A 26,480-nucleotide genomic window follows, 5' to 3' on the forward strand; every position below is an offset into this window, starting at 1 on the left:
AACAATGCCTCTGCAACAGAGTGTTTAGGAAGTGCTCAGGGCGAGAAAACGTGCTCAGATCCACTTTCTGGGCTGAATGCACAAGTCAATGAACTGCAGCCTGGATTCAACAATCCTCCCCCATCAAGCTGCCCATGTACACTGGAAAGCAGACCAGGAACTATTCATGTTCTGGGCATCTCAGAATAAGCTCACACCATGCAAGGGTGCAGATCCTGCATGAAATGGTTTAATTTTTATGCTTATTATGGGACCTCCACCACTCCCACAGCTGTTTAAATAAAATCACATAGCAAAATCACTAGAGTTTGTAAAACTGTCAGCCAGCATTAGGAGGCATTGAAAAAAAAAATGACAGACTGTTTTTATGAGGGTTTTTACTCCATAGCTCAAACTCCACTAACATTCTCCACTTCTAGCTTCTTCTTTTTAGGAAATTAGCATAATATGAGAAGAGAATATGAAGTGTTAACATAGAAATTATTACAAGACAAGACATGTCTTGAAGAAGGAGGAAGTAAAAGAAGGAAAGAAGAGGATGATGTATTCAATTACTGAAGGAGAATAAACTTGCACCTCTCTTGAAAATACCACTATTCTCATTCACTTGCAAAGCTCTCAGGATTACCTTTCCTCTTTCAGATTGTTACTTAAATACTTCATCCTAACTACAAAATATTTGAGAAAGTCTGTGAAATAGAACAAATGCTTTTGTCTTGCTTCATGTGAGAAAGTAATGTAATCAGGTGGTCATTTTCCTCCCGTTTCAGGCAGAACCACTGCATTAATAAGAATTTACTAAAGCAAGAAACCATCCTGTATAAAATCCAGCGACATCCAATTTAAACCTTAGCAGCAAAATTCCACCTGATGACAAGCACTGAATACAAGTTGCAGCTTTGCAAGGCATTATAAATGTGTCAGAAAAAAATTAAGCCCTCAACTTGGGAGCTTAAAAAAAAAAAATTGACAATGCCACAATCGATGAAAAACCTAGGAGAAACAATTCTTTTTTTATCCCCTCCTTCCAAAACAAACAAACAAGCAAGCAGTACCCAAAAATATCACCAAAGCAAATAGAAAATCTCAGTGATTATAAAGAGAAGTCAATTTCTGACTTCTTCTCACACCTTTTGGATCAGGGTCTAGACATGTTTCTGCACTCGCTTTGGAACATACTCCTTGGTAAGTGTAAGTCCTGTGTCAGCAGCCTGAGGTACCATTAAAAAATTCCATGTGGACACAGGTCCATACATCTAAACAAGACCATTAAAGGAGGAATGAAGAAGAAATGCACATCTTACCTCAATACTTACTTTGCAACAGAATTCTCATGCAACTTACAAGGGAAGTCACTTAGATTCACCTTTCCTGAGCATGGAAGCTTTAAAAACACACATCCAGTCCTTGCTGATAATTCATGTTTCCTCTGGTACAGAAAGGGACAGGCAACTCCAGAAGAACAACTCTAAGCCATCACAAGAGGTGGCCTGGCACTACACACAGCTACTAACATCTGCTATCTTATATCACTTCATTTTCCTAACAGCTTTGGTGAAAGAAGTGGAAATACTGTTAATAATGAAATTTTCTAAGTAAATACTAGCAGGTACTTACAGGGTATAGTGTCTCTGTCAAAGGCAGGCTTATTATAAATAATTAAAAAGTTGTATCCAGGAAAGGTCTGTCAGTGGCTCACACAGACATTGGGCACAGGGAGCAAGGGTTGCTAGGTCAAGTACTAATCAGAGCCTTTCAAAGGCAGCCAAGTTTGCACTCCTTTACACCAGACAGACTCCTGGAAGAAGGGTATGAAACAGAGCCGGAAGGGAAACACTGTACTAGTGGGAAACCACGGCTGTCTCGGCAATTAAGGCCTCCCCAGGGGGTTAATTACACAGAGACAGACAGGCATTTTAGAAAACGTTTCTCAGTTTGCCACAAGAACAAGCACAGCTTGACCAGCCTGGCTCTGGATCCCAGCCTATGCGCGGATGTGCGTCAGGAACGCGCCTCCCGGGAGCCAGCGATGGGCAAGGTTTCAGCAGCAGCTCAAAGGGGCAATTTGACCACCAGGGCTGTGTCTCCACCAGAATCCAATTCCCCTTCCACTCATTGTTCCCAGGTGGGCTTTACAATGTGGTGATATCTGCACTTCTGCAGGACACCCTGCTCCTTTGTTTCCCTTCTCCGTAGCCTGCCCTCCACTCCCCATTCACAAGCCTTGGTGCAGTGTAAGACACAAATTTCCCTCTACTGCATCTTCAGCCCCTAAAATCTTGAAGATTGCTATTTTTTCAAGCAACATGCAATACAGGAGAAAGATTATATTGATGACTAAATCTAAATTCCTGTAAGTAATTTGTTTTCTTTTAGCTATTAATAGTAGCACTTCCCCATCTGTTTGGGAATCCTTTGGAAAATGTGTATTTGGCATGTTTCACTGAGATCTCTGAGGCAGACACATAAATCACAGAATTACAGAATTATGGAAGCACAGAATGGGTGATGTTGGAAGGGACCTGTGGAGCTCATCTAGTCCAACCCCTGCTCAAGCAGGTTCACCTACAGCTGGCTGTGTAGGATCACAGCCAGGCAGGTTTTGAGTATCTCTAGACAGACACACCCCACAATCTCTCTGTGCAACCTGCTCTAGTGCTCTGTCACCCTCACATAAAAGAGGTTTTTTCCTCATATGCAGATGGAACTTCCAGTGTTTCATTTTGTGCTAACCTGCTGTCCACCAGGATTACCTGGTCCTTCCCTGCAAAGCAAAGGAGACTTACAGACCTAAGATTCTCATCAACAGACACATTTCAAAATCAATGCCCCTTCCATTCCATTTGTGATCTTCTCTGACAGTATAAACCAGAAAGCTTGAAGTTATTGGAATACATGATTACTTTACCAAGTTTACAACTTAAATCCTAAAAAGGGAAAAATCCTTGTATTTCCCTCCATTTATTTATGACCTGGAACATGTAAGACTCTACAGTGAATTATCAATAAAAAATGCCAACCCAAACCTGCATATAGTAATAATCAACCCTTCTCTCCTGTGTTCTGCACCGTCCAAAATTGTGATTTCAAGCAAATAAAAACCTATTGAATATTCTAATATATATTTTACTACATTTTTCTGACAGATAGTGATTGCATTGGGAGCTGTTGTGTCCAGATGTTTTTTAGCTTGTATGGATTTGAAGAGCATTTCCTAAAATACATGGTAGGGATGATTGATTATGTGGGACAATATGGTTCTTTTTACTTGTACCAACAGGAAACAAGAATTCCTTAATCCACAAATAGATAAAAGAACACAGTCAAGGAACTTTTACCCAAAGGAAAAAAAAAAACCCCACAGCATGGTGTACAGCAATGTGAAAGAAAACACATGCGGCAAAACCAGTAGTTTACAAGTATATCACTTCATATCGAACACATGTGAGCTCCTTATAAAGAGAAACATTCATCACCAGGGCCAATGGAATGGTTTAGATGCTCTTTTTTGGAAGGCAATTTTTAACTTGAAAATTGTTGTTAACAGTCCCAGTAAGCGAAAGCTAAAAAAAACCCCAAAATCATTCATTCTGAAAATGCTGTGAATGTTAAAAAGTTCAAAGTTTGCTTTAATCCAAATCAGTTTGCACATTAGATCCAAGATGCAAAATTTAAACCGATTTAATCTGAGAGACTGAAAATTTTGGCAGGGTTGGGGTCATTCCACATATTTTTAAAAAATATTTTGCTCTGGATATTTTAAATTTCTGTCACAAACAATTTAAGAGCTACAATAAAAGACTTAACTGAAGTAGGTTAGAGATGGAAAACAAGTGTTCATTTTTTGTTCAATTTTTTCCTGTGCCTGCGAATTGCAAAATGTTTTAATTTTTTTTGTATAATCAGGCAATTCCCAGCTTTGTGTGAGTCTCTTGTAAATGAAGAGAAAGGAAAATACCACTCTCCTGGAACAGGAGGAAATGATTTTAAACTACAAAAATCAGCTAAGCTCTTAACATATATTTTCCACTTAAACTTACCTCTAAAAAATGTTCTGCTTGCTGCTCCCGATCCAATTTTCTTGATGTTGTGGTAATCAGACCTGTGAAAAAAGGATAATATTTGATTGTCAATAGCCATTGGAAAATATATATATTTTTCAACCTGAATAAAAATTAATTTTTAAATCAACACTCAAAGGGAAAACAAGCTGCTTGAAGCCATATCAGACACAGATCTCTTGACATTTGTCAAGCATTTTATTTCTTAGTCCAACCATTATCGCTTTCTGACCAGCAATGAATCTTGAAAGAAAAATGCTGTGAGGAAAGTAACTGAGAAACAGTTAACTCTATGTCTATAGTTAACACGCTACATTTATTAGAGTGAATAAAAAAAAACTCACTAAAGAATCACTATTTGTCTTATGATTAAGAGTTTCAATGAATCATTTGCATTTGACTGAAATTCTTCTGCAAAAAACCTCATTAAAGATTTCAGAGTTCTCAAACAATTAATGGGATAGGATGCTGATTACTTCCACACCAAGAATACTTGACAAAGAAGGTTATTTCTGTAATAACTACTTGTATACATAATGATTTCCAAATGTAATAATTCTAATGCATTAAAGGTTTTGTACTATAATTTCATCAATTTGTTCCATGCTCAAATTGAGTCTTTAACATAAAGTACCTTTTTACGTGAGGATGATTGAGATACCTTTTTTAAAAAGCAATGTACTTCCATGAATGATTAAACTCTTGTGAGATTTATACCACAGGAAAAAAAGGAAACACTTCCAAAGTTCCCTCAAGAAAAGTGATGCATACCTTCTAGGAACATAGCCTAGTTTTTTATTTGGTTCTTAATGGAGATTTAAAGGGCAGATTTGGGTTTTCCCTCATACAAAACATTTCTTTGGATAGGAAAATGCATTATGTGCTTGTTTTTTGATAGACCAACTTTTCCTAGAGAAAAAGCTGATTTTGGAGACAATGCTAGTGGGCCAAGCTGTTTGTCATCTTTAGGATTACCAAGGGAAACAAGAAAATAAATTCTTTCTGGATTAACTATTCTACTTATTGAATTAATCAGACTAGCCAAGCATCTAAACACAAATCCAGGATGACCCTGAATTCTTAAAATACCCCATCAGCAACATCTACGTAAGACTTCTAGCCCTAGAAGGCTTCTACAGCTACAGCTCCTCATATGCTATCACCTTCTCCTTGGAGGAATCTGTTTACCACTTTGGTGAGAAGGGGAGAAATATTACTTGAAGTGATGGGATGAATTGTACAAAGGGAAGTGCACTCTGCTTCCAGCATTTCAGACTTGTTACAAGATACATCAGACCACAGAAGTGACACCCAAGGGGAGGCCACAGAAATTAAGAGTGGATCATTACAATTACATGGAAGAAGCCGGTCCTGGAAAAAAGCTAAAAAAACAAACCTGGTATTGCCTGCATCAAGCAGTTGTAAGTATTCAAAACTGTTACACCATATGGGAGACATCCATCTACTTACTGCATGAGTTTGAACAGAAATGACAGCACAGATGATAAATTGGTGTCATTCACACAGGATCCCCCCCATGTATGAAAAGAACTCAAAGATACAGGCAAGAAATTACTAATTATGGAAGAAGTTCAGCCCAAATAAATTGATAAAGTAAAGATTTCAAATTTGATAAAGATTGATCATACACACAGCCACTATGAATATTTATCAAGGACAACCTAATCACATTAAGCAATATAATAATTTTTATATTATCTTCCACTTCCTTTATTCCTAATGTGCTATTGTGGACTCTACCTACTTTCTTCTTAAACAAGAGCTCTCTAGCTGTAAATTATAGAAGGTCTCAGTTCTCATCATCTTCTTCAGGCAGAGATTCACATTCCTTTTGAAGACCAAGAGCTAACATTTAAAACTTAATATCATGAACTCGTAGAATGAACAGTACTTGTCTTTCATTGGTTAAACTAAAACTACTACTACTACTACTACTACTATTACTGCTCCTTCTCACAAAACTACTGTTATCACAAAGGAAGTTTTTTGTTTTCCTTTGTTTAATGTAGAGCCTTTTTGACTGCAATATTTGTAAGAGTACCTTAAGATCTGAATTTTCTTCTAAAAGAGATGTATGAACACATAACAAGTCTCTATAACACAACTGCCTGTATTTAAAATGTAGCAGGTCTCAGGAGATTTATCACTCAGATTTAACAGCTGATACTAAAAGGGGCAGGTACCAGACCATCACCATCAGTTTGGCAGACCTGATCGTGAAGTAAGTTGATTGCAAACCATCACAACTGCTTGTTTTTGCTTTAAAGACAGCATACAACACACATTCCGGGTAGTTTTGTCAGGTGATTAAATTAATGTGTGAAAATAACTGTTCCTACATGCGGGAAGTCTTGAGGCTTTTATTATCCTCTCCTGTTCTCTGTCCCTCCTGCCACCCATGATGGCCCCATTGCAGTATCCTGGCTGCTCACTGTCACATCCATTCCTACCTCAGGGACAGATCATGCCGTCTGACACTACTGCTCAAAATATAATATACACATAAAATCAAGTCTCAGTCACTTGATATTATAGTTATTGAATTATTGTAATGTATTGGTAGGGATATGAGTATGGTTCTTTCAGGTTACAAAACTATTTCAAGAAATTATGAAGAGTAACCATCAGAACTGAAAAAATAAAAATGCCAGTTATGTCTAAGACTACCCACAGCTTTACCAGATCAGTCTCAAAGAAATTAATTTCCTGGGTTTTATGAAAACCTTACTGTGTTCCTCCCTCCTGTGTTTACTACTCCATGTCACAGATACGTAATAATAGCAATATTTAGTAGGATGTAGAACTTTATTTTTCCAGACACTGGGGCAACTGAGAAAAACTTGACTTTGCACAAGGGACCACATCCCAGGTTTAGTTCTTATCTAAGTGTATTAAATTGTCATACTCGGTTATGGTGTAAAGGCATTATCTAAAGAAAATAACTCACAGAGAAAAATAAACCCCAGGAAATTATGTCAGGCTGCACTCCTGACTATGAGAAAATCACAAGAGGACAGTGATAAAAATGACCCTTCCTTTTTTTCCTTTCTTCAGTATGTGCTGTAGCTCTTATGGACACAGCCAAATGGACAACTCTCCAAAGCCAGCTGGGAAATATGGCACATGTTTATCAAAAAATAGTCAAAACCACTAACAAGCTTCAGAAGCTGTTGTACACTTCTCAAATAGTTTCTCTCAAATTTGCAGGGAAACATCATGGTCCTGCTAAGGGCAGGAGATATTTGTAACTGTGATCTTTAAGAATATCCAGAAAAGTGAAGGGGAAAATTTTATTCAATGGAGAAGTTATCTACAGTAAAGCCACTCAGTTACAAACAAGGTTATGCCATGCTGCTCACAGAATTTCATACTTTCCTTTGATTTTTTGAGTTAAAGCTTCTCTCTCTTCATCCTGGCACATCTGTTCCTCAGACCACATGAGTTGTTTTGTGAAACTCCAAAACATTGTTTGACCAAATATTTTAGCTTTGAGATAACTTGCTATATAAGACCTTGGAGGTCTTATACAACCTGCCTTTCTATGACACCTAACACTTTTGCTGTTGGACTATTTTTTCCCATCTTAACCAATGAATAATTATTATTCTACTCCTGTTACAGAGTTTGAAAATGCTGGAAGGTGAACATGCTCACTCTACACAACACGTCCCATAATAATGCAGGACACAGTCACAAGTCCCAGCCAACACTGACAGAGGAACATCCTGTCAAAACCCCACTGAACACTGGATAAGATCATGCCAAATCATTCCCCTGTAAAAGGAAATCATGTAGATGGAGAAGAAATGGCAATGTTCCCATCCCATCACATTATGATGTTCGTGGGACAACCAGAGATGTAGGGTGGGTAACAAGACAGACCTGCCTGAGTGCTTAGATGTAGCCTTAGTGACACAGAAGAAAGAACAGGACCAACACAAAGAATTCCTGACAATTTAGCCAATACATCAGCCTATACAAACTTTAGCTGATGCATCATCTTACAAATAATCCACCCATTATAATGGCTCAGATGTGTGATTGAGACATTTGAGCAACACTTAGCATTGATGCTTGGGATAATGCTTTTAGCACACTGAGATGTGATAAAGAAGGGAAAAGTTCAGTTAAAGATCAAAACCCACCTGAGATACTTTGCACTTGCAGTTAGTGAAGCCTGCAGTTACTACAGTGCAAATGGAGAAATAAAACTAATAGGCAAACAGGAGCTTGGTGATAGGTCTGATGTCATACGAGTAATGCCAGGCATGTGTGTGGGTGAATGCACATGTGTGTCTGTATGAACGTGACATAAAATAAGTGATAGTTACAAATTCAACAGCATGACTAATGCTTCATAATTTTTTAAGGTTTTTTTTTTTTATTTAGAATTTGATCATGATCAAAGTGAAGGATTTAATCCATGCTCTGCCTTCAGTTGGCTCTCATTTGACAGAAGGGTGCTCACAGAAATAAAACCTCAGTGTGCCTGTGTGTGCTGAAGTAGACAGACAGTGCTATACAAATACTTACATATATTCTGTATGTACAGTCAAATATTAGACTATGTATATGCATGTGTGTGACATTTTGCATCTACCCCGTAAGTTGGATATTAAAAGTTATCCTAAAACGCGCATATTTACAGAGGTATATTTAGCTCTAAGGTTTACTGATGTTCATTCTTTCCATATATATGCATTACTTGAAGTATTTCTGTTGTAAACAAAGGAATTAATTAATTCAAATTTCTTCTGTGGACTTAGCCATAGAAGAAAAATTCATAAAGGGCTGTTGAATGCAAAAGCTGTGGCAGTGGAAATCTTGAAGCACTGGAGAGTTTGAACAGTATTACACAGAGGAAAGCACTGCTCTGGGTTTGCTTTTTCTGATGCTTATTCCCTACACATCCAGAACAGCCCACAGCTGTAGGTGTGATAGTAACTGAACTGACCCTTGACTCAGAAGAAATTCACATATTTTGCAGTACTGTGGCACTTTGGGACCAAAAATTAGTTTGCCACAGGCTATTTTCTGACACATATTGAATTTCCCTAATATGGCTGTGAAGCCAAGGAGAGTTCAATAGCCTTCTCCTTATGAAATTAAATTATTTTCATTCAACCTGTGGATGGATAACCTTACCTGAGCTGTTTCCTGAAGTACTGCTTAAAAGATAACAGAATCTGGTATGGAGAGACAGCATATTTTACTGCTATCTCTGGAAGTGCTGCACATTTTATAGTATAAGGAATATTTATTTTTTTTTAAATGGAATTCTGAAGAACTCCTTTATTGATTTTTCATTCTCAAACTTTGTTTATATGAAATATGAAAAAAGTGAAAGACAAGTAATAAGCAGCATAAAGTAAAAGAAGCCAAATAAACTTCTCTGTTTTAAGATGAATGCTGAGTGTCATCATAGAGATAGGAAGCTGAGAAAGAAAGCAACATCATCCCCTTCCCTGGCAAAAAATTAATAGGATACAATTTACTGCATGTTTTACTGTCCAGTATTTTTTTTCCTGCTCTGCATATTCATAAAAACTATTTTTTAAGAAAATACAAATGGGGGATGGATGAATTTGAAGCGTAACACGGGATTCAGGTTATTAAGCAGGGATGAAACAGAAGCTCAGAAGACAGTGCCTGGCTCCAAGTCATAGCAGTACATGCTTTACACCTTCCACACTCACAGTGGAGTCAGGACCTTTGCCTAGGACTTCCAGGCAGTGTAGGGCCATATATGTCCTGCAGCACACACACACAGAGATGGTCTGGATGGATTAGCTGAGGTCTAATCTGAAAGACTTCTAGTCCCCATGTGATGAGGGAAACTTTAACTTCATTCAGACACTGATTCTCATTTTCTAAGAGTACAGTTTTGAAATGGAAACAAGAAGATAAAATTTGACACCTTTTTCACAGTTCTTGTGCCCTGTGAGATGCTCTGAGCATCCTGCAGCACTGCTCCTATCCTGTGACAGTCTAAAGAGGATGCCCTTCCCAGTCTGCCCTTCTCAAGTACTGTAAGGAACAAGTATACAGAAAGAAAAGTGCAAGAAGATATTAAAGGAAACATTCTGTAGAGTTACCCTTGAAAGCTCTGCTTGGAAAAATAATGCCTTGAGATTGTTTGCTGGAAATACAGGTCTTTTAACCCAACCAGCTAAACAGACAAACTGAGCAACTAAAACAAACACTGCTTTTACAAAAATGTTCCATAAATTCAGTGACTGGTTATGCACACTGCTCACTGACCAAAGCCCCAGGGCTGAATTGGCAGAAATTCATATGGGAGTTTATGGGTTTACTCGAAATCTACAATATTTATTAACATGACACACAAAGGTATGAAACAGCCTTTCCAAGCCTTTCTGAACCCAGAAGAGAGTATGCAGCTGCTGAGAAATACAGCTATCAGCTGTCAACTGTCCCACTACTCTTTGAAAGTAAATATAAGTCTTTAGATGGATAAAACAAAAAAGGGCAGCCACAATAAACAGCATAAGGATTTGCACCATATATTCAGGAACGTAAAACTATCGTGTATTCCTAACCATAGAAATGTCGAAATGAATAGCAATAACCAGGGTAATTCTATTATCCACAGGCAGTGAGAGGCATTGTAAACATTCTAACAGCACATTCATCTCCTGCAATAAATTAGGGATCGACAAAGCAAAATTGAATTTCAAAGATAAATGATAGAAAACTACGTACATTTTACTTGGAGATGTAAACAAACATATCATTTTATATAATTACACATGTAAACCTCTAATTTAAAAAGACTGTATTCTGATCTAAATGAATGATACTTCATTGAACAAGAAAGAGAACCCACCAGGCGAGCCTGTGCAATTACGTGGAGGACTGCTGCTTTATTGTTTTTCCTGAGGTGACAATGAGAGTGGAACGACCTTTTTGAAACAAGCTAGGTATAAAAAATGATTGCTTTTTAAAAACAGTTACATTTTCTAATGCATGGTTATGTCAGGGGGGAAAAAAAAAAAGGAGAAGCTGAAGCAAAACCTTTTTGTTCTTCTTTCATTGTCCCTTCTGTCTCTCATTAAAGAGTTCCGTCAGCTTATTCCTGAAAATATCAAAACTCTGAACAAAATGCACAGCAAACATTCACTTCAATGAAGAGTTTGGATTATGCTTTGCTTTAAAGGCAGATCCTGGCTCTTTTTTAGTTTCTAGAATATGTTTAAAGTGACAATGTGGTGTGCCAGTCTGTTCTGCTTGTAAAACAGGACTTAGAGGGACTCCCTTTCATTCTTTAAAACTCAGCCAGTGCAGTCCCAAGGATCTGCAGGCAAAGACACTTCTTTTCTAAATATTCTTCTCCACTTGTGGAGCGGCCAGGTTTTCTGTTCTGTGTATTCCTTCTGGAAGGTTTTTGTACACATGACTACTGTTGAATACCCTGGTTTCCAGTCTGCATTTATGAACAATTTGCACCTTCATTTTGATCAACTAAACAAAAGTTGTATTGGCTCCCTTTCACCTAATAAATTTGCTGTTACCATTCCTACATTACAGTTCCAGCCTTCATCCCTCCTAACCCTGATGGATGGAGAACACTGTGCTCCAGATAACACCTACAGAGCCACACTAGAGCACCTTAACTACTGATTCCTGTGGATGCATCTAGAAGGGAGAAGCAATCGTATTGGTCCTCAAATACACTGTTTAGTTTACTTCATTAATGAATTTCTACTCTTCAAACTTCCACAGATCCTTTCTTTCTTTTTCTTTTTTTTTTTTTTCCTTTTCACCAAACCTTCCCATTTGGATGATGCCTTCCAACCCCAGATGAGAGCAAACTCCCTCTTTTGAAGCCAACATCACTGAAGAAATGACCAAGTAAGATCATTTGTCTAGCCAATACTTGAGATAATCTGTTAATGTATGCCCTTCAGCATGCAAATTCCTTATTCAAGACTCATCATTTTTATTTCCTCTTTAGCCAGGCCCATACGCAATATCAATTCAACAATTAATCTCCGCGTCCTTGTGCCTCATAAATTCTGCAGTGCAACCGTATCAAATGCATTACTGAAGTCCACGTAGATGACATACAAAGTATTTCTTAGAACATCATTTATCTTGCCCATGACATCAAGATAGGCTGATACGATTTACTTCTGGTAAACCCATGAGCACTTTTATCCCACTTTCTATTTATTTTCATGTTTTTAATTATACTGTCCTTCAAAGTACTTTGAAAGCCTTGCGGTTGACAGAGGTCAGACAAATAGTTCTGTGACTGCAAGGCTTATTTCTTCACCCTGTCTTCCTGCTCTGTGCTGCTGACATTTTATTTGTTATCTCCCAGCTGCATGGCTTAAATCTCAGATTTTATAATACCCCTCAGTAGTTACTTGCTACAGGGGTTGTATTTAAGGTGCCAATTCTTTCATATGTCTGGAGGAGAAATTATCATAGTTATTCTTACTTGATAGAAGAGTGATGGAAGTGAGTTGCGTTTAGCCAGGAAGAAGCCAAATCCCAACTTGCTGCAGACAGCAGGATAAGGTCTGCAAAGGTTGCTGTATCAGACCACAGTCACCACCTGACTATGGTCACTTTGGACTGCAAATGGCTCCAGGCATCTCACAGTGATGTGCTTCTTGAACTCTGGTGGGATAAAACTCAAAGGTGCAACCCAAAACACCTGTCCATCTAAAACGATCCCTCAGGACCTATCCTTAAGATTGCTAACACAGTCTGCAGCACATAGCTGCAATATTTATAAGATAATATCAACATGCTCAAGCTGCACTGGCCCCTGTAGCACAGCTGATGAGCAATTTCTCTATGCTGTCACTGCTGCCTGAGTCATCTCTTAAGGCTGTGATGCTCTGAAACAGCCCAGCAAATGCCCTTGAGGGACTGTCCCACGGGTGCTTAGCTCTTCTAAAATACTTCACGGATAAGTTCCTGCTTTGTAAGATAAGAAGGTTTCCAAGTTCAAATTCTTTATTTAGGCTCAAACAAATATGTAAGAATAGGAAATAGCTATTCATATCTTTTGCTTTCTTCCCTTCAGAAGCGCAGTGCCACCTAAAAACCTAATTGCTAATACGATGCCTCAGCACAGATTATAACATCTCTCTGCATCTCTTCCATTTTCAGAGAGAAATTACAGAATTCTATTTGGGTTATAATTAGCATATCATTATTAGAGGCAAAAATAGCTATAAATGTATCTAACTGGTGGCTAGCTTAGTAACCAGCACACATCATCATTAAACAATTTTCTTTAATTTTTTTGTGCACAAAGGCCTCATAATGCCTCATAATTCTGTAAAAGCAACAACTAAGCCTAACTAGACTCTGGATATAATTTATGCTAATTAATTTCACTGTTTGCAGGAATGAAGACATACAGTATCTGTGGCAAGGGTGGTGCTGTCACTTTCAGTGGAAAGGGGCAAATATTATGCACCTTGGACCTGGATACATCATGAATCCTTGTTCAATCTCTTCTTCTGGTATATTATGTCAGAAGAAGGAAAAAAGAATAATAGAAAAAGTCTCCAATGTATGCTTTTGTATAAGATATGCATAGGTCACAGCATGATGAAGGCCTGGTATTTTCCATTCTCAATTGTGGAGGAGGTGCGGAGGGTGTGAGGGTGCAGCTGTGTCAGTTCCCCTTCCCCCTCTCCAGTCTACACACCCTCATTACCTTTTAAAGAGAAGTGATTTTGCATTTTTCCCTCAACCAAGCGCTGTTCTCAACAGCAGAAAAACAACACCAGCTTTTTCCCCAGGTGTGTTACAAAAAAAAAAAATAAAAAAAAGGTGCCAATCCCTCATGACCATCAATTGTCTCCAGCTCAGTAAAGCACAATGGTGAGAGTGTGCTACCTGCAGATTCCCCAGGTCAAGTCAATCTCATCTTCATCTCTAATAAGAAAATGATTCATTGGCAAGGTGATCTTGCTGATTTGGAGGCAGAAAGAAGAGCTGTGGAAAGAAGCCTCACAGAAAAGATATATGGCCCTCTTTCGTGACACGCAGCTCACACTCAGCACTGTCAAGATCTTCTGCTTTTCCCAAGGTGGTCTCCTGCCTGAGAAAGCATACTGAGACACCTCTTAGATTTCCAGCTCACCCTCTGTCTTGGTCTGTAACCTTACAAGGGACATTTAATGTCTCCGTGCTTCAGCTTCCCCTCCCATAAAACTGGGAAAATGGATATGTTCTTTGTAAAGTGTCTTGTGACCTAAAAGGAAAAAAAAATTACTTCTGTAAGGTATTCTTAACTAACAATATCATAAAGCTCAGCGATAAGAGCACTAAGCATTTTCTAAAATTTGTCCTTTTTTTGATTCTCTGAGCACAGATTTACACTCCCAGTATTAGGTGTGACCCCCGCTTCAGTGGCTCAGCATGTAACAAATAGCAAAAATGCACAGCAAAACTAGAACAGGAACAGTAGCTGCTTTTCTGTGTGAAGCCAGCCCAGTGCCCCAGCCTTGGGAAACAGCTCAGTCTTTTGCATAAATCCAAGTCTCCTTGGATGCCTTCCTCTTCCACAGGTCCCTTTTAGAAATATGATGGATATGGATGAAACAGGAATGGAAACATGTATGCGTGAAAGCACTCAAAGAAACAACCATCAGGTTTAAAGGAATGGTCTATGCTGCTAAACCAAGGGGAATATGCTGTTTACATGTGGGCACACAGCTCTGATAACACTTTCCCAGCACTGACCTGTCAGCAGAAGATCTGTGGTTTGGTAACAGAAGGAGAGCAACAAGGTTCCAGCACATCACCTGCACTATCATGCTAAGAAAAGGGCGAATGATGGCCTTAAAGAGACCCAGAATGAGATGAAGAGAGTCAGCAATGAGTTACAGAAGCAGAAATAAAAATAGAAACAAATTGCAATATAAAGTCCTGTTAAGTACTAAATGTTTTAGAAGACCTGTTAAGTTCCCTGTAAGTGAAGAACCCAAGATACACAGTGAGGACTTCAGTTTCCCACAAGAGTGGGAACAACAGTTTCCCATCTTCACCACAGCACTTGGATACCTATGCCTTGGTGAGCAGAGTATGAGAGCGTAAGAAAAAAACAAGTTCCTGATCAAGTTAAATAAAATGCCCTTCTCCCTTCGCAAGGTCTCACACTGAGTTTGTTACAATTAATTGTGACACTCTCATTTCAGCTAGTTTTAATCTAGGCAACTTCTCACTAAAATGGATGCCATGTTTAACTGTCCTGCTGACCACAAGCTGAGGAGAACCATGAAGATAATACATACACCCATTGTGAAATCTATTCTCTGCTAACTTATCATGACTTAAAAGCTGGTTGTTATTGCACTACTGGATACAAAGGCTCCAAGGCAGAGTGGGATGCTTGGTGTGCTCGTTTGCATCTCATTACCCAGCATGCTCTTGCTCCTCAGTGCTATTTTCATAGTGGCATTGTTGTCCGAGCCCTGGGAACAAGTGAAAAGATTTGGTGACTTCGGATGCATGCAGTTCTTTTCTACTTGCTTTGCTCTCCCTTTATAATGAAAGGCTTTGCAAAGTGGTGAAAATGAATAGATTTTCCATTTTTAAGGCTGTATGGGTGTGGGTTTGTTGTTGTTGGGTTTTTTTGGGGTTTTTTTCCCCCATAGTTTAAGCTATCAGAAGCATATCTTGAATAACAAATAAGATTACAGCAATGTGAGCCTAATGTTCCTCTCTACAAGGCGCTCAAGCATGAAGGTTTTGATCGAAGAGTAAGAAATGAGATTTAACTTCCTTCTGATTTAAGTTTCATTTGTACAAAGAACCTGTTTCAGCAAAATGTGATTGCAAGCTCATTATTCAGTGAAGGGCAAATATCTTCAATTGCAATCTAGTAAGATCAGCAGCTTTTTCTGTGTTACAAGCCTCAGTGAAGAGAACTGAACATACTGGCTTCTGTCATTGTCTACATCTGAGACTGTGATGATTTCACCCTGTCCAATTCATTTCAAAAGCTGTAGCTTCCAATTAAATGTATAAGTTGTCAGCCAGAGTAAGTGTCTATCATTTGAGCCAGATCAGTTTTGGTTTCTGGCAGTTTTACTGCATCAAAGGGTTGATTTACAGATTGGTTACAATTTTGTTATTCAGTACTGAAGGGAATAAAACTGCCTCAAACATGGGACTCAAAACAACACTGAGTTACCTGTTTTCCATAGTTTTTAGTATGTTTTAACAAGTTTGAAATAAAACTTCATTCGTCAGTGACTTGGTAGTTTTCAACAAGCACTTAAAAATGATTTTAAAAAAATAAACTCCAGGCAAATCTAAGAACTTTAAAATCATGTTCTTTAACAACATTTAGCACACAAAGATTGCATTGTACCCTAGAAATGTCAATGAATTCAGCACCAAAAGCTTGTGTGAGGTATGAGGTTAGCCCTGTCTTGGGTTAAAACGATTTCTCCCGCTTTATAGATAAGGAATCCTATAAAAGTAAAACTACGTTTTGAAGACTGGTGCTGTGCATAGCAGAAACACATTTAAAACACTTTAGTCTCTCAGCTTCAAGTTTTAAGAATCTGAGGAATTTTGAGAGTCCTTCTTGAGATAAATAATGGGTAATTGTAAGTAAAAATAATGCAAAAATACTTGACATGGAGTCTCTATGCATGGAAAAACTATGAGTTTTGGGGTTTTTAAGGCTAAGAATCAGCACCTCCTTAAAATATGCAGAGCGTTTGCTCCTTGGGATCCTTGTGGCAGGAGGCTGAGTGGCATTTCACAGCAGGATCCTGTGAGGATGCTTTGAAGTGTTTGTGCTGTATAACCCTTGATGAATCAATTAGGCCTCCTCACTCACCCAAATTATTCTTTTTACCTGCAGTATTGTTTTTACTAGCACTTGTTTTTAATAGCACAGCCCTAAATCTAGAAACTGGTCCTGCAGGATCCAAAAGGATCAGGTTGTAACTGCTGCAGGTAGTGTTTGGTGAAACTGAAACAACCAGAAGTAAAAGGTAAATACATTACGTTTTTAAAACATTCAAGATGTTTTAAAATCTTAAATCACTATCAGGTAGCTTCTTAACAGCCCATATCCACCGAGGCACACTGAGCTAAGAGTCACTCTGTAGGGAATCATGGAGACGTGCAGGAGTTGGGAACAGAGACTGGAGACTGCTTGGCAGCTGGGATGGGGCTCGATCAGAGTCAGGAGAGCCATAGACCTGACCCCAGGAACTGCTTTCAAAAGGACCATGATATCTGGTAACAGCGACAGACTGAGCTGAGTGAATTGCTGAGGATCTGGGTAATCCTGGTGGCTACTTCAAAGTAGTGCTACAAAACCAGGAGTGCAGAGAGAGATGCAATGGCCTTTTCTATTCCAGAAAAAATGCTTGTATGAGCAGGCAGAAATGAGTCAAGATAGCCACAGTGTAAAGTAGTAAAATAATCAACAACAGTTCATTAATTAAAAAGTGAAATGAGCAAACAATTAATTAAAAGTTCATTAAGACACCGAATGTCCCAAAGTAGTTTTGCTTTGTCAGTTAAAGGAAGAAGGACAAAGAAATGAGAGTAAACACATTTTTAGTACATGGAGTTTTCCAAGAGCCAGTAATATTTCTGCAGCCACACCACCAAAACCTCTCTCAAAGCCATGGGCCAGCAGAGGTGCCATGGAGCAGAACAGGACCCTGCTTAACCAGGACAGGTAAGACTCACTGTACTTGCATCCTACCCAGCTGACAAACATCCTTGTACAGTCAAAGCAGAGAAGCAGGTGCCTCTTAAGCATGATTTATATGAGTTTTTTTAGATATCCAAGCTAAGAGGAGATAGAACGTAGTTTAGAGGCATCTGTCTCTCCAGTCACTGTAAAGGCAGTCTACAGATGATCACTACAATTTGGTAAGGGGAATGACAGCCTCTATGTCCTAAGAAGAAAATCTCTGTGAGGCAGATGAGGGAGGCAAAAGCGGATTTTTTCTTACCCCTGGAGGTCCTATGGGATTTGGAGCTATCAGCATGGCTTTACAGCGTGTATTAGAGTAGCCCCAGAAAGCTGTGAAGCAGCTCTGCCTCTTCTTTTAGGCTGCATCACTCTCCCATCACTGATATTTCTCTGGGAGGGTCTGCTGGCTGGCCCTTTGCCTGTCTCTATGCAGGGAGGGACCTCTCCCGTCCCATGGCTCAGATGGTTCCTTCATTCCCCAGCCACTGGAGTTCAAGGAGGGAAGATAGCACCTGCGACCCCTATTTCTGCTGCTGCCATAAATTCAACTTTCCATTAAATTTTTATTTCTAGGTCAAGACAAGAATGATAGATTAAAAACAAAAATAGCTGAGTATTCAGTATGGAAGCTGCTGCAGCACAGCACTTCCAGCCTGCCAGACCCCAGAGCGTCCAAGTATGCAAGTTACTGATTTCTGTACCAAAACATTTACACTGGCACAACCCCCAGTGAGTGCAATTTTATGGGTATAAAGGTGCTTTATACTAGCATAGATTATGAGATAAAAAAAGCTCATTTATACTGCTGTAACTGCATTCACTTCGGGGTATTTGTACCTCTTTAACGATAGCAGTGTAGTTAAAGCCATACAACTTGTGTCTACAAGACAAGACCTCAGCCTGATGGTAATTAACATGGGCATTTCCAGCCACCCTCAGCAGCTGAGGTTAGTGTTAGAAACAGCAACTGACCCATAACAATTTGCAACAGCATCAGAAACCTCTATAAAACAGCTCCACCTTCAATAGCTTTTTCCACATTTGTGGGAAGGATGTTTATTGTGCCCCTTCTACCAGGCGGCCCCAAGAGCTAAAAGTTGCTTGTGGCCACTTTTCTCTTGCGTCCGGACAGCAAAACAACAACAACAAAAAATAATCAATTCACCCGGTGACATTTTGCTGTGAAAGAGCGAAGGCAGCACAAAAACGCTGACAGAAGCGGTGGTTAACCCTGTGCTACCCTTATTGTTCCTTATTCTCCGGCTCCGAGCGCTGGAGCAGCCCGCGGAGCACGGGAAAAAGGGGCTCTGCCATCTGTTGCTAGGGCTGACATCAGCCCTGTTTGCTCAGGCTTTGCTGCTTGGGGTTGTGTTTGCATCATTAATCAGCGCTGGCCCTGTGCTGGCCCATTCAGCAGCGCCTGGGCTCTCAGCTCTGGAGATGCTCAGTGCAGAAAGGAGCTGCCAAAGCGCTTGGCCTCACTCGGAGAGAGGTTTGGATATACATCAAGACTGCTTCAGACAGAGTATTTGTCAACTCATCCTGGGAGAAAGTGCGCCCTGCACAGTACACAACTTGACAAAGGGAGGAAAAACAATCCCAGAAAACCACCCCCATCTCCCATAAGCACTCTCCAGTGGTTAAACTTCAAGCCACAGAAAACCAAATTGCTCTTTCCCTGAAACCAGGTTTGCCAAGAAGCTGCTGAACCCATCAAAGTGATAATGGATACATATCACTTAATTTTTTTTTTCCCTGAATAATACTAGCACAACCTCACAGGAAACAACGAGAAATTCCTAAACCAGAAAAAAATAAAAAAGAGATTTAATTAAAAAAAGAGAATAGGCTGCCAGTGCAGACAGGGAGCAATGTTTCCATAGAACAGTCAGGGAACAGAGGCACAGAGGGGCTTACAGGTTTTCTGAAGGTCAAACACACAGAAATGCACAAGCAAGGAAAGACTGAAGCACTGGCTACAAATACTAAAGCAGCACAGATGCCAACCAGACACACAGACTCTCCCATTTCCAACCATCTTCTATTTTTCCAAATGTCTGAGTGGGTCATGCAATACTACCATAAACAAAGGACATGTCATGCTGGAAATATGTATGGCATAAATATGGAAAATGCTGGACAGAACTGACATGTATTGAACACGTTTCTGGAAATACTCAAATGTCTGTAAGGAGCTGTTTTGTTTTTTTTTTCCTTGGGGAAGAAGAGATGAACACAAATACAAATTTCTTTTACAGGGAGCAGGTCTGTTCGAAAAATTAGTGATTCTTCACATGAAACATCAGATGAGAGTCATCTTGAGACTAACACACTTGAATTTAGGTGTCTGCATGTGATCCAGAGAGCTCATCAGTGCGTGTTCAACTTGGTGTCCTACACATAAGCATCTATGGCTTTGGGTACATCGGGCTCCTAGCTGTAGCACCTGCAGGACTTCTCATTTAGCACTCCATGCCCACCTCTGAGGTGCTTTTCTACCAGTTTGAAGGATAAAAATAAAATGTTACTTCTCATACACGTTCCTGCAACACAGTTATGGGGACAAATAATTTAAAGAACAATTTAGGTTCCTACTTTCAGTGATTTTAATTTAATTTTCATCTTATATGGCTGTTTTCCAGACCCTACCTGGCATCAAGCTAATTCATACCTTCCTACACTGCTCAGCACTAGTGATAGACTCACTCCCAAGTGGTTTTGACGAAATTGGGCATCAAAGGAAGTACTTTTCTCACTTTCCAGCAGTGGTGAAGGTTTGTTTTTTTTTGTTTAAAAAAAGCCCAACCACGACTCACTCACACCTTTTCATTACAGTGTTTTTAATTTCAATATTTTTTCTCTACAACTAGGAGCTTGGATTTGAGGATCCCACTGTGCTGTCTAACAGTCTCTCTTCATGCCTTGATGTAGTCCAAGTTCTCACAGAATCTCAGTGACAAAACCTACTGCTCAGAGGAAGCTGTCTCAGTGGGTTGTCCATCCCAGGGGAGTGGAAGCTGTAGTAAAGGCATTTAGACTGCTTCTCTAAAAGAACAAAGAAGTAATTGAAATGTTGATTTTTGACCCCCCAAAAATTCAGCTTGGATTTTTTAATGGAAAAAAAACCCAGCAAACTATAGCAAAACCACTCAGTCTCTCCTCACTTTATACAGTGATATATTGGACAATGCTCTCAGGCACATGGTGTGATTTTTGGGTGGGTCCTGCGCAGGGCCAGGAGCTGGACTCTGGTGATCCTTGTGGGTCCCTTCCAACTCAGGGTATTCTATGATTCTGTGATTCTGTGTAACTTTGAGGCATGTCACCAACTGAAAATCCTCCTTGCAGACGCAGTTTCTGGGTTGACAGTGTTTGGTTTCTGTAAGGACTGTTTTCCCCTGACAAACAGGTCCAACATGGAAGGACTAAGAAGCCAAGTTAGACCCCAACTAGACCCTTGAATGAGTGTGTCCTCAGGTTTGTAAGTGGATGTACGTATTTTCTTGCTTTTCTCAATACTCAGACACCATAACAGCAGCTTCTGAGCACCAACAGCTCGCTTTTGCTCTGTCCTCTTATCCTTAAGGAGGAAGCAAAGGGCTGTCACTGGACAAGAGTCTGCAAGAGGGTAATGTGTCTCCATTCTTGCTCCACACTGCCCTTTCCACAGGAATGATACCATCAGAATATACAGTCTTAAGTGGAGTTGTTTGATAGTTCTGCATTAAAGCATCTAAGGGTGAAAAAAATCACACCCAGTAATTTTATGAGACCTACATCATGGGAGCACCATTCTGTCACACCAACAGTATTAATATTTCAGTTGATATGATTCCAAACACTCCAGAGAACGGAAGTCATCTTGTCTGGTTTTGGCTAAGTAAATCTGGGTGTCCTGCCTAAGCCTGTAGTCCAGATTTCTGCTGTAAAACACACAGAAGGGCCTGCCGGGCAGTCTTGACTGCCTGTCTCTCCAGTACCTACAGATCAGTCAGCATGCCTGGCTTAGCACAGAAACCTATTTCTGAAATAGTGACACTAATTAAATAAGAGGAGACTGAGGGGAGATCTTGTGGCAATCTACAAATTCCTCACCAGGGGAAGCAAAAGGCAGGCACTGATCTCTTTTCTCTGGTAACCAATGACAGGACCCAGGGGAATGGCCTGAAGAGGAGTCGGGGTAGGTTTGGGTTGGATATTTGGAAAAGGTTCTTCACCCAGAGGGTGGCTGGGCACTGGAACGGGCTCCCCAGGGAAGTGGTCACAGCACCCAGACTGACAGAGTTCAAGAAGCATTTGGACAATGCTCTCGGGCACATGGTGTGACTCTTGGGGTGTCCTGTGCAGGGTCAGGAGTTGGACTTGATGAAGCTTTGTGAGTCCTTAGCAATTCAGGATGTTCTGTGATTAATCCCATCCTTCAGTGCCAGCATCACCACCACAAAAGCTGTCCTAATCACTCTTTGTTCTCTGCTCTCCCCCCATGCCCATTCCATACATTGAGTAGACACCCTGGGCAGCAGCATGCTGGTATTTAAAAGCCTTGGTTTCTTTTTGGCAATTTAGTGCTGAGTTTTAGCTGTTTATACAAGAAGACTTAATGAGTACAGTTACTTGTGTGAAAACACAAGCATCTGTGGTTGTGATTATGGCTAAATTCAGCCTGCAACCTCAGCTGTCAATAGTTTATTATCTTTTAAAAATATAATAAAACTAAATCACATCCTCTAATTATAAAGGCACCATTTTGAGAAGCCTGAAAGGGGTGACCTGCACCTTCTGGGTGGGAGTGCGCTTGCTGCGCGACCTTCCCGTCACCCGAAGCCTAACGAAGCAGAAATAATTGGGAAATTCCCTCCGATGTCACCTCTCAGATTGCGCTTGCCGCTTCTCAAGGCTGTCATCGCGCTGCCGCCTGCTCGCGGTGATCGCTGCTGGCACAGGACGTGCTCGTACCACGCTGCATTATTAGCAAGCTGTCAGACACCGGCACTGCAGAGCCCCCGTGCCAACACGCAGAGAGTTATAGGGGTAATAATGTTGTTTGTTAGGTAAAAATAACTGAACTCTCAGAGTAAAAATAAAACCACAACACAAAACTCTACTCTTTGGTTGAATGCTATTTTCTTTCTTTTCCGGTGCCAAGCTCAGGAATAGACTTATGAGGTAGGTACAAGCTGATGCTGAAGAGTAGTGATTTATAGGCTGAGATCTCTCTGCAAGCCCACAAGGGTAGCTAGGGGCAAATACTTGCTATAATTGCTTTTTATAAGCCAGACAGTGCCTGTAAACCAAGCCCTGAGTAAGGACTTGACCACAACCTCCAGCCCAGGGAGAGCAGCTCCAGGAGGTGTCATGGCTCAGACACATACTCCTGGGTCCCACACACTTCCCTGCCATGTCCCCAGGGCAGTCACCCAACACGGACCCGTGACAGTAACACGTCGTGGCACAGCTCCCTAGGCCCTGGCTCCCTGGGAAGCCCAGAAGCAGAAGAACGCTACACAGTCCTCATCCCCCTGCCCCCAGCACAGGAATGGAACAGTGAGCAGTGACCCTCTGCACACTACACCCTCTGTTTGGAGCAGCGGAAAAAGGAGCAGGGGGATTCACACTCTCCCGTAAAAAATATCCATCAAAAGTCAAAGTCCAGCTGTCAAACAGTTAATTCCTTTATACCATCTTCCCCTACATAAGGAACAGCCTCTCAGTTCAGTTTTCAACCTAACACCTCATTCAAATCCCTCCTGGAGCCCATAAAAAATCTGTGAAAGGCAGTAAATATTTCAGAAAGAACAAGTCCAAGTTCCTTCCCTCTAACCAGCTCCTCAGCATACACTCTCTTCTGCTTCTTCTGTTTCAGTTATAAACCCAGGATACAGCAATACTAACAATTCTCAGCAGTAACGACTGCTGAAGTATCACAAAGACAACAGGACAATAAAACAATTTACAACTAAGTTGCAACACTTAGCAGCTGACCTCCTCTCTGTGCCCATGATATCAATAACCAGAATTTCCTCTTTTAGAATAACCTAGCTTAGGAGCTTGGATCCTGTACCTCACTGCACCGTGCCTGTATCTGTGCATGTAGCATGTGATGGCATTTTTCCAAAGGATATGCACTATATTAAATGGAAATAAAATATGACCATACACTTCCTATCCTCTCCAAGTGACTGAATTTAAGATTCATTTATGGACAACTCAGAAAACCTGACAAAATCTGTGTCATTTCCAGCAAAAACTGAGTAACGGGTACTTGGTGTGTTTCTTGGGGTGTCCTGCACAGGGCCAGGAGCTGGACTCGATGATCCTGATGGGTCCTTCCCAACTCAGCACATTCTATGACTTTATGATGTTTTTCTGAAACATTTATTTGATGCTTATACAAATGGTCAATACCTGATCTGAAAGCAGCATTTAAATCACCATCATATTTTACACTGGCACTGAGGAGAACAGTTTCACACATGGCTATGCTGATACTTAAGATCTATTTACTAATATGAGGAAAAGTTGGGTAGATATCTGGATATGTGATAATGATATTTTCTGTCCCCAAAACATCTCTGAGAAAGTATATGGTGAAAAGTATATTGGACTTAGGAGTTTTGGCTCTGTCATATCAACTCACTAGCTACTTGGCAAAGGGATAAATGATCAGTTACCTGCATCCATTATGTCAAATCTCATCATGTTTCTTAGGGAGTAACTGATGTGCTGCTGATGTTTCCACCTTTGCAAATCACAGTCAAAGGCTAAAAGGAAGGATCACCAATAACCAGAACTTGCACCTGCTGAGCTGCTCCATTCTCTTCCACCTCCATGCAAGATCCACAGAAACATCTAGACCAAACTGTTGCTAGAAACAAGAAAAGGCTGCAGCCCTGAACAGAAGCAGTGCATTGGAAAGATGGCAGTGTCTCACTCTGAGCCAGCTTACCGAGCAAACAAGTCTGTACCTGAAAGAATTTGAAGTAACTGACATTAAGGCTCAGCAGGACAATTAGAGTTATTGTGCTCTTAAGCCTAAGGGAAAAAGCAGTATTTCAACAATTACTTTTAATTTTCAGACATAATAATCTGGGGTGCCACAATTGAAGGTACCTTAAAACGTTTTTAGAAGACTGAAAAACTACATCTTCTTATATCAGATCATTATTTCATTTTGGGTGCCCCTGAATTGAAGTAACTGAAGTTCCTAATGAACTGTTTTTGTAAGTGGTCTGAATTAAACTAATGACTTTAATGTACTGAATGAAAATACTTCTGTGTTAATATCTAGCACATAGGCACAACTCCTAGGAGTCAGTCCTATCTGCTAAACTCCTTTCACAGTGAGGTGAGGCACACGTTCTACCATATCCAGTGTCCCTCCTTTCAATCATTGAATGTAAATTTGTGCTTTCTGTCTGATGATCTTAGAGGTCTTCTCCAGCCTGAATGATCCTGTGCTTAGCCATCAATGGTTCCATCTCTGGCTACAGATCTCTGTCTCACAGGGAAGGATGATCTACAGCTGAAAGCCACCTCCTGCAGCAGAGCAGTGGCTTAGTGCTTGAGCCACTTCTTCACACCCAGTGCTTGGGAATGCTGCTGGGAGACATCCAGGCCAGAGTGTCCACCTCTGCCAGCAATGGAAAAAAGAAACCCATGAAGAGGTAAAAAGCTGAAGGTCCCTGAGTGATTTTTAGGCACATTGAGGAGGCAATATGAGAATCATGCCTGCTGCTGCTCATTAGACTCCGTGGGGAGCGTGTAAAATGGAGCAGAGTCGAGAAGAGCTAGAACTATTGCTCTTCTTTGGGTAGAAAAGCAGGGGACTCCAGACAAGAAAGACACGAATATATCTGTATACACATACAAATAATGAATGCAAGAACAGAGCTCTGAGGCTACAACCTTTATAGGGCTTGTGGAGAATACGTCAGGCTTCTCTCGAACAAGGACGGAGGAAAGCAAGAAGCAATGACAATGGTGGCCTGTCTACACATGAGGCAGCTGATGGGTAAGACAGACCTGTCTGACTCTCCTATTTAGCAAATTTTACCAACATCTGTACCTGATACACTTGTCAGAACAAGAAGAGTCCAGTGATCAGGCTGACAACTGCATTAGTTTCTCTTTCGCTTGGGTAGCTCCAAGGAGTAATCAAAGCTGCTGTCAACTAGAAGTCATTATTTAAATTTGGGGATCAAACTACTCTTCTCAGTAGTTCCACAACCACCCGGTTCAGTGCCTGTTTGCAAATGAGATGGTATTTTCTCACCATAAGTTTATCTGAGATTTACACTTGTGCTTATCCATGTGATCTTATGGGATAATTCTTGGACATCTTTCTTTCTCCTTAATCCTAATGCACTCTATGCTTATTTAGTTAACTTGAGGAGTTTATCAATTTATTTTTGCCCTTACAATTAAGCATTGCAGAAATCTACTTCTTCCTTTGAAGATGCTAAGCTGTCCCTTTAATATACAAGGATTACGAAGATCATGAAAAATCCCCAAGGTGTTAAAGTATCTTCACATGTATACTGTTAACAGCAATATTAGGAGGTCAATGTTCCATTTTGACAGTGCTGGTTTTTAGTGGACAGTATCATTGTGTCCCAGCATCTCTTTTTCTATCTGTGGATAAGATGCAGTTTACATTAAGGATAGGATTGGCATATATAAAG

At 40.2% G+C, this 26,480-nt stretch overlaps 1 protein-coding gene across 11 annotated transcripts in view; it reads right to left on the reverse strand.

Annotated features, from left to right (window-relative positions):
* Positions 1-26,480, reverse strand: part of FAT3 (FAT atypical cadherin 3) — a 340,610-nt gene that overhangs the window by 130,488 nt on the left and 183,642 nt on the right. For all 11 annotated transcript variants that reach the window (XM_015635094.3, XM_015635120.3, XM_015635102.3 and 8 more), the window contains exon 4: positions 4,041-4,102. In XM_015635094.3, the coding sequence (XP_015490580.1) occupies positions 4,041-4,102 (62 nt within the window). The remainder of the gene's footprint in view (positions 1-4,040; positions 4,103-26,480) is intronic.

The sequence above is a fragment of the Parus major genome, chromosome 1 (genome assembly GCF_001522545.3).
Source record: "Parus major isolate Abel chromosome 1, Parus_major1.1, whole genome shotgun sequence".
Taxonomy (NCBI): domain Eukaryota; kingdom Metazoa; phylum Chordata; class Aves; order Passeriformes; family Paridae; genus Parus; species Parus major.